At 47.4% G+C, this 8235-nt stretch overlaps 2 protein-coding genes across 4 annotated transcripts; one reads left to right on the top strand and one right to left on the bottom strand.

The window, feature by feature from the left end:
* Positions 1 to 10: 10 nt before the first annotated feature.
* On the bottom strand, positions 11 to 3967 carry LOC147127211 (transmembrane protein 236). 2 transcript variants are annotated; one of them, XM_086021293.1, is made up of 5 exons: positions 3667 to 3967; positions 3523 to 3595; positions 1664 to 1787; positions 635 to 1361; positions 11 to 422 (listed from the first exon to the last, which is right to left on the bottom strand). In XM_086021293.1, exons 1-4 carry the CDS (start codon positions 3933 to 3935, stop codon positions 661 to 663), a joined length of 1167 nt encoding a protein of 388 aa, XP_085877419.1. In that variant the 5' UTR covers positions 3936 to 3967; the 3' UTR covers positions 11 to 422; positions 635 to 660. The 2 variants fall into 2 exon arrangements, with proteins under 2 accessions (XP_085877419.1, XP_085877418.1); XM_086021292.1 differs by having other exon boundaries at positions 13 to 1361.
* Positions 3968 to 4863: 896 nt separating this feature from the next.
* Positions 4864 to 7533, top strand: hacd1 (3-hydroxyacyl-CoA dehydratase 1). 2 transcript variants are annotated; one of them, XM_086021041.1, is made up of 7 exons: positions 4864 to 5028; positions 5999 to 6116; positions 6285 to 6303; positions 6373 to 6461; positions 6557 to 6678; positions 6922 to 7100; positions 7223 to 7533. In XM_086021041.1, exons 1-7 carry the CDS (start codon positions 4904 to 4906, stop codon positions 7303 to 7305), a joined length of 735 nt encoding a protein of 244 aa, XP_085877167.1. In that variant the 5' UTR covers positions 4864 to 4903; the 3' UTR covers positions 7306 to 7533. The 2 variants fall into 2 exon arrangements, with proteins under 2 accessions (XP_085877167.1, XP_085877168.1); XM_086021042.1 differs by having other exon boundaries at positions 4902 to 5032.
* The last annotated feature ends 702 nt before the right edge of the window (positions 7534 to 8235 follow it).

Below are 8235 nucleotides of genomic sequence, written 5' to 3'. Positions count from 1 at the left end.
GACACAAATCAAGCAAAAAAGAGCACAGGGGGAAATCCTGCTTCCTAGTGGGGAAGTGCCCTGAAATGTTGGCAATTAAGTTCCGAATGTGGGTTGGATTAAAAACAAAGTCCTGTTGAGAAGTATTTCTCTTTTTTTTTTGTACTAAATATTTATTACAAATGGGAAGAAATCCACAAATAAATGTCTCCCTCAAGTACAATACAGCGACAACCCCGCCCCCTTTTCCAAAAATAGCTTGTCATTTTCTCATTGCATAATAGCACTACCCCAACACACACACACACACACACACACTGACTTTCTACGACCTTGACTTGATCAGCTCGGCTAGGTGAAGATCCAGGGTCATTTTCAAGCGACAGCCTACACTGTCTGAAACATCATCATGCAGAAACACTCCAATCCCTCATACGTGGGAACTGTTGGAAATTGTGAAAAATGTTTTCATTTCGCATTTGTACCTCGGTTAGCTTCAATTCATGGCGGGTTTGTTTGTTTGTTTTCATTTTGTGGGAAAATGCTTCGTTTTAGTTAAGTTAAGTTGGACTTTTTCCCCCAAAGTGAGTTATTTGATGAACTATAAAAGCCTCGACTCAAGACGCGTGCTTGTGTTGTGTGGTTGTGGACCTACGTGACATTCCTCCAAGTTTGAGTAGTTTACAAGTACATCCTCTGTGTGTTGAAGATCCTGAGCTTGGTCATGAAGTTGAAGTAGATGAAGGCCAGGCACACCAGCAGATTCTTGAGCAGGTAGAGCAGCGGCGTGACCAACCCGAAGAAGGCCAGCAGGCCGGCTCGCACGAACAGGAAGGGCAGGTCCTGCAGGGCGACGCCCAGCGAGGACAGCAGCGGGTCGTGGGGGGCCACGATCACCCGCAGGCAAGACAGGCAGCAGAAGACGTAAATGGGACACACCCAGCCCGAGTAGCACACCAGCGGGTGGGACGCCGCCCGAGTCATCTCCGCCGTGTCCATCCAGAACATGAAGCCGTCCACGAAGACGTCGGCGCGGGCGTCGCTGGCGCACAGGAAGCGCAGCGGGCCCGAGCGGGCGTACGCCCGGCCGGACCCGGATTCCGAGGCCCTGAACCCTCGCCCGGCGTTCCCGGGTATTCCAGGGACGCTGCCGTTGGGTTCCGGTCTAAGGCCGGAGCCGTGGTGGCTTCTGTCGCCCCCCCGCTGGCCTGGCCCCCCCACCGGCGCCGCGGGGGACCCCCCCGTGACTTGGCCGGGCACGCGGGGACCAGCCGTTCCGGGAACCGGCAGTCCGGCACCCGGAACGGTTGGGGCGATAGGTGTGACCTGTTCCACGTGAGTCAACACCGAGGAGGGGATGTCGGCATCTCTCGCCACGTTATCTGAAGACACAACCAGAACAACTTTTTTAAAAGGGCTAATAAAAATCGCCTTTCCCCAGCCACTTCACTCAGATCTTCCAGAGGAGATCCCAAGGCATTACCAGGCCTGGGAGGCATAGCATCTCCAGCATGGAGACCGGGACAGCTCAAAGCGACCGGCAGGCACCCTAATACGTGACATCTGATACCCGAGCCACTTCGCCTGGCTCCTCTCAACGTGGAGCAGCAGCACTGGGCTATTTTCGGATGACCGAGCTTCTACCATTGCCATTATTTCCCAAGTGCGTCGATCGTAAGCTCACCCTGTCCCGTCAGCCTGCAGTGCCGTATCCGTTCCACCACGTCCATGCAGACGAGTGAGAAAAGGATGAGCGACACCGGCAGTTCGCCGAACGTGTCGTGACGCAGATTGTTGCGGATCTGAACCTGCAAAAAAAAAAAAAACAGACACAGACAAAACAGAAAACTACTTCTACTACAATCCAATGAATGAGCATACCACATGAAAATGTATTTTTACACCATCTCAAACCTTGAAATATCATATGTCAGTACTGTAGTTAACCAAGTATCCCCTGTGATTTTTTTAATACCTGTTGGCGACCCACTTTTGGGCCCAGACCCACCAGTTGAGAATCACTGGCCCAAGTGCCATTCATCTCTTGACATTAGCCTGAGTCAGGACTTGAGAACAAAGCCGAGCAAGCGGGAATCAGCGCAGCATTTTTTTTTACATCCGATAAGCAGGGGAGCCAAAGGTCCGTTCGGGGCCATGCAAGGCAGCAAAGAGAGTCCTGGGCCACGGGCCAACCAGGAAGTGAAAATGTGCCTGGTGGACACATGACGTGACAAGGAGGGAAGGAAGAGAAACCCAGCTGCTTATCAGCGCCTCCTTATCCTCACATATGACTCCCCGGGGACTTTCTTCTCACAAGTCATCACCTTTATCCCGCCAACAGGCTTTGGCTCCATTTTATCATGACCCCCGCTATTTGCGAAAACCCGCGAGTAGATTGATGCTTGATGTTTAAACAGCAAATGCACCATTCTCAAGACAGTGTAAATATCATTTTAAACTCATCCCTCATTTCATTCTCCTTGAAAATTAAATGGGTTGCATATTTTTTTAAGTTAACATGCGACAAATCCAAGACGCTCTAAATTCACAATCAATCAGTTAGCAGTTTGGCAAATAGTGAAGAATTCTTCCAAAGAAAGGCTACAAGTTGTTTAATGCCACCCCCAATAGAAATGTAATGCCGAATAAAATATAAAACAAAGGAAATAACACTTGACGTGTCGTGTGTGTCTGTCCCGCAAGAGTCCGTTTAGTTTAATGGTAACATATATGGAAACGGTTAGCAACGGATATTTGAACATAGAGACATTCAAACAGATCATATAACAATACTCACAAATATATATCATTTGTCCTCTACGAAAATTAACTATAGTATTTTACTGGTCAATCACAGTAGTAGAAAAAGATGATTCTTTTTCGTCTGTGTCTGCATGACTGTATTATGCTGTACTGCCTCCCAGTGGCCAAAGCTTTGCATAGCACATTGAATTGGAATGCAGTAAATCATGAAAATCAAACTGCTTCATTCTGATGAGCCAACTGAGCTCTTTGGGCTCCCGCTAAATAATTTATGTTGACATTGTTGCAATTGGCCCGGGAAAAAAGCTTCTCATCAAAGGAGCTTATGTGTATAAATAATACAAGTTGTCAGTTGTGCCTTGGACTCGAGGGGAGTATCTTTGAACCAGCGTTGGGTGCAGATTAGTCAGTCCTGCTACGTTGGGTTCTTTGTTGCGCCAAAAACGTTCACGGGTCAATGTGACCCGCTTCCTGTTTCATCTTTACAAAAACGAATTGCTATTTAATTAATGTTCAGTAAATAGAATAGCTTGTGCGTGCATGTGATTACTGGAAAATTCCACACATTAAAAAATGCATTTTATTGATCTTATCCAGAGATGCTAGCTTAATATAAGACGTTAAATTGCAATTGAACTGCGACCAGTCCAGTGCAGGGCCCTGATGTTTTGAGGCCGAGGCTGATTTTGACATTTGGCAGAGTAAAATTCCGATAACCAATTAATCAGCTGATTAACATTCATTTTCAATAGAAGACGGGTGCGTGGACATTTGTGGTACCTCAGCGCTCGCGATGAGGAAGGCAAAGCAGGGCATCGTGGAGACCATCACAAATACCAGGGCCACGGGCCTCCTGGACGGACACACATCAGTGAGGGCAGGAAGACAAAAAGACGGCTTCTTCCCGCTCACGGCGTCGCTCACCACTTCTTCCTCCTGACCAGGAATCTCTTCTTGGCGAACACCATGTACTTGAGGGGCACCCAGACCAGGAGGGCGACGGACGTGACGTAGGCCACCGACGAGGCCACGATGAGCCAGTAGGCCCCCCCGCCGCCGCCGCCGCCGCCCCCTCCTTGGACCTTGGCCACGATGGCGGCGAAGCGCTGCATGACCACGAGGAGCGGCACGCACAGGCCAGCGAACTGCAGCGCCTCGCACACCGCCAACTTCAGCGTCCGGCCCGAGCCCATGCTGTGAGGACACCGGGGTGGGAGACGCAGGGGGGGCGGCGGCGGCGGCCGGCGCCCACCATTGTCCGCCCTGCCCCGCCACGAGCACGTTCCACACAGCGAGGGCCGGAAACTGCTTACGCTGCATTCGTTATTGTGTGCTTGGTCAACAAAGCTCGACAAGGATGCGGACTGTCTATTAGCTTTCGCGGGGTACACACACACACACACACACAGATTGTCTGATATCTTTGAAATATTATCCTCAGCAATGATCCTGAGGTGTTTGGTGTGATTAGATTTTTCCACCGTGACCTGCTCAGCAACCTATTTGGGCCATGAATTGCAAATATTTAAATCTGTTCAATATCTAAAGCGGGGTCTACCCATATCGATAATTAAAGGCAACCAAATAGCCTCCGCTAGCTAAATGCTAACATACAATGTAAAACACCATAGGTACAAAGACTAACAATTCGCATCTGTGTGACGGTGTTGTTAACCGTTCAACCATATCTAAACACAAACGGTACTGCACCGCATTTATACACACTCTATGACACACACTCAAAAGGCATATATTCTTTATCCGCTGCAAAGAACAACTAATATCACCGCTGTACTGAAAAGCCGAGAGGAGCTGAGTCTTCGGTGCGGCGTGGACTGCACTGAACGCAATTCACAAGAGAACACCTGCTAAATTAGAATTGCCATAAAAAGAAACGTAAAAAAAAGTATTCTCTGAAAAAAATGCTGTAATGAGTGTACCACTTTATAGGGGCATTCGATTTGGGAGGTTCCACTTGTCCACCAGGGGGCAGCACACTTGCTTGTCGCGCCGCCCAACGCCCCCCACTCAGCCGCCCACCCCCTCTCCCTCCCTCCCTCCAGCTGTCACCCAACTTCCCGGACCCCCCTCAGCGTCATCCGCCCCCCCCCTCCCCTCCCCTCCCCGCCGCCACCACCCCACCCCAGCCCCGGGCACCACCATGGCGTCCAGCGAGGAGGACGGCGGCGCGGCGTCGGAGGAGAAGGAAAACAACAACAAGAAACGCGGCAAAGGCACCGCGGCCACGGCGTGGCTCGCCTTCTACAACATCGCCATGACTGCCGGGTGGGTACGTGCGTGGCGGGCCGCTGGAATGAATGGAGCGTCGCTGCGTGTCCAAATAGGGCCGAGGCGAGGGTGTGAAGTGTGAAGGGCCGCGGGGGCTGCCTGCTGGTATAAGTTTAGACGGCGGCGACACTGGAGCGACGCTGGAAATGCTCAATGGGCACTTTTTATTTGGATTTTCGAACTTCCATTACAAGCGTGTGCAAACGCACACATCCTGGAAAGCGGGAATACATCCTGTGTTCATGATCATATTTAAAAAAAAATCATCATCATCTTAAGTATTCTTCCCAGTTCTTAATTTTTATTTTTATTTTTTAAATAAGCGATTTATAATTGTGTGAATGCTTCTTTACTCCTTCACTGCCATCCGTTTTCAAAACAGTTTTTCGCCGTGATTCTTCAATTGGTCATCCCTGGGAAGAGACTAGTGCTGGGAGGTATGCCCCCCCCCCCCCAAAAAAAAAAGATCACAGTATGTTTTCGTACGGTACGATCGCAAATATTGTCATGATTTGTTTTTAAACTACCGGTTTTAACGCATCCGTACAGAAAATTAAAGAAACTAGAGAGTCCTTAAACAATTTATAAACATTTAAAGTCCCGTAAACATTTTATATGAAAAATATGAACATAGAAATATTAAAATATGTTTTCCTCAACATTATAACAAATGTAGAAAAATATAAAATAATGACAGGGAAAAACGTATTATTGTGGGAGCGGGTGCAATTTCCAACTCAGACCAGAAGAGGGCAGCGTTGACTGCCTAATGAGAGGCTCCCATTCAAAATGCGAGCAAGAGCCACGCGTCGTTACGTTACATTTTTGTTTTACTAATATAACACAATAAAAACCGAGACGAGACAAAGCTTTTCTGCACCACGCAACACAAACCAAGGTGGAGCAAAATAAATGGGTGTAATTAGCAAAAATTAGCATATTTCGTTCATGTTATTTTTGTGGTCAGGTGGTTGGTCCTGGCTATGGCGATGATGCGCTTCTACATGCAGAAAGGCACACACAAGGGCCTGTACAGAAGTATAGCCAGGACCCTCAAGTTTTTCCAGACTTTTGCATTAGTCGAGGTAAGACCACTTTGACCATTTCTAAAAAAAAAAAAAAAAAAAAAAAGTCATGCACAATAATTTGACACTAGTGCATAAATGTGTTTAAATACTGTATGGTAGCTTCCAAAAGCTGTAACACAAAAAACACAATAGTTCTTACTCATTCTTATGTATTTTGTGTTCCAGGTGGGACACTGCGCCATCGGTACGTGACAAATTGAATCAATGCCGGTTTCCGCCTTATGTCCGCCATTAACAATTGCTGTCGCCGCAGGCCTGGTTCGGACGTCGGTGATCGTCACCGGGGTGCAAGTGAGCTCGCGCATTTTCATGGTGTGGTTCATCACTAACAGCATCAGACAGGTAACAAAACACACACACACACACACACACACACGCACAAATCCTACAGTTCTGAAATCGGGGCCTCAACCTGCCCCTCCCACCCTTTAATGAAGATCCAGAATGAAGAAAGCGTGGTCCTCTTCCTGGTGGTGTGGACCTTGACCGAGATCACCAGATATTCCTACTACACCTTCAACCTGCTACACCACCTGCCATACTTCATCAAATGGGCCAGGTGGAGGCGCCGTCGTGCTGAGCATGTTGCATTTTTTTTTTTTTTTTTTTTAGCTTCTGTGCTAGCCGCTATATGCTAACATCCTGCTGTGGCAACACTTATACTTTAAAACTTTTTGATTGACGCTCAAAAGTGGTGACTCAATGAGCCACCCGCTTGAGTGTGTGTGCATTTTTTTGTGTGTTCACTGTCCTGTCACGTTATTCGCCTGTAACAAACGCGCACGTTTGTGTGTATTTGCAGATACACCCTGTTCATCGTACTGTACCCGCTGGGCGTGGTGGGTGAGCTGCTGACCATCTACTCGGCGCTGCCCTTCGTGCGCCGCTCGGGCATGTACTCCATGAGGCTCCCCAATAAATACAACGTCTCTTTTGACTACTACTATTGCCTGGTGGTCATCATGCTATCCTACATCCCGTGTAAGTTCCGTGAAGAGATGCCACAATACAAACTGATTTCATTCATTTTCGGTAACTCTCGTAACCTTGGTCTGGAATGTACTGTGTATGAAACACTGACTTGTTGTCGTTGTGGTGTCCAGTGTTCCCTCAGCTCTTCTTCCACATGCTGCGGCAGAGGAGGAGGGTGCTCCACGGCGAGGTCATCGTGGAGAAGGACGACTAGTTGGAGCCAGCCGAATCGCCACGTCATCATCTTCATCATCAGCCGCCACTGCAACGCATCTGACAAAAGCCCGGGAGGGAGGAGGCACAATTGCTGTTTACAAATGGCCGTAAAGAGACGCACCGAGGGCTGGACGTGGGGGAGCAAGAATTCGGATATTAACAGTGTCCCAAATAATTGACAAGAAATCAGGAAAAGCTCAAAAACAATAAATCTCCATGTAGACGCTTTTTGTGTATGTTTGTTTGAGGGAAAACACCCAACATTTTGTCTGCATTTGTTGATGATGTTTACCTGCAAGTGTGTGTATGTATGGTTACTTCGATTCCCTCCAAACAAAAAGGTGCTAACACGAGACCGTTGATTGATGTTCAATCAACAATTCTGCTTATAGGGACAAGAGGCCGCAATTTACAGGGGCGGAGTGGGGGTGTGGGTGGAAGCTCTAGAAATGTGAAATCATGTGCAAAACTCAATAAACTCAATTCTACAATATTCAGAGCTTTGTTCTCAACCTTACACCCAGTCAATAAAATTTGAATTTAAACCGTCGTCTAATGTTGCGGATGTACGAGCGTTAAGGAAAGTAATTACAGTATTAATCTAATGATAATAGATATTTAGTCTTTATATGTCAAACATGCAGAATCCCAGTACCAAAAGCAACGTTTGTATTTTTTAATGTTACCATTAGTGCTTACCAGCTACTAATCTATTGAAGCTGAGGAATATTGAAATACATATGGGAATTCATTTATATCCACAATTAAACGTTGCATCCCTTTACCAAACATATTAGTACAGAAAGTATGAATGAGTAAATAAGAAGCATTAACTTGTGCAGTTTGCAGATTGGCGTTTCATCAAATTCAGCCCATTGACTTGCATTTTTGGGGGAGTAGCTATGACACATCCAATATGGCAGATGCG

This window comes from Filicampus tigris, chromosome 21, assembly GCF_054856515.1.
Source record: "Filicampus tigris isolate MCC_2025a chromosome 21, RoL_Ftig_1.0, whole genome shotgun sequence".
In the NCBI taxonomy this organism is placed as follows: domain Eukaryota; kingdom Metazoa; phylum Chordata; class Actinopteri; order Syngnathiformes; family Syngnathidae; genus Filicampus; species Filicampus tigris.
The sequence above is the reverse complement of the archived record's forward strand: the minus strand, read 5'-3'. Positions and strand labels throughout refer to the sequence as shown.

Excerpts from the sequence above, each read along its gene's own strand:
- LOC147127211 (XM_086021293.1), bottom strand. The coding sequence starts at position 3,935 with ATGGGCTCGGGCCGGACGCTGAAGTTGGCGGTGTGCGAGGCGCTGCAG. Across the intron at positions 1,788-3,522 it reads TCCTCATCGCGAGCGCTGAG|GTTCAGATCCGCAACAATCT; the intron begins GTACCACAAATG and ends TTTTTTTTGCAG. Across the intron at positions 1,362-1,663 it reads CTGCAGGCTGACGGGACAGG|ATAACGTGGCGAGAGATGCC; the intron begins GTGAGCTTACGA and ends TTGTGTCTTCAG.
- hacd1 (XM_086021041.1), top strand. The coding sequence starts at position 4,904 with ATGGCGTCCAGCGAGGAGGACGGCGGCGCGGCGTCGGAGGAGAAGGAA. Across the intron at positions 6,462-6,556 it reads TCACTAACAGCATCAGACAG|ATCCAGAATGAAGAAAGCGT; the intron begins GTAACAAAACAC and ends CCTTTAATGAAG. Across the intron at positions 7,101-7,222 it reads CATGCTATCCTACATCCCGT|TGTTCCCTCAGCTCTTCTTC; the intron begins GTAAGTTCCGTG and ends TGTGGTGTCCAG.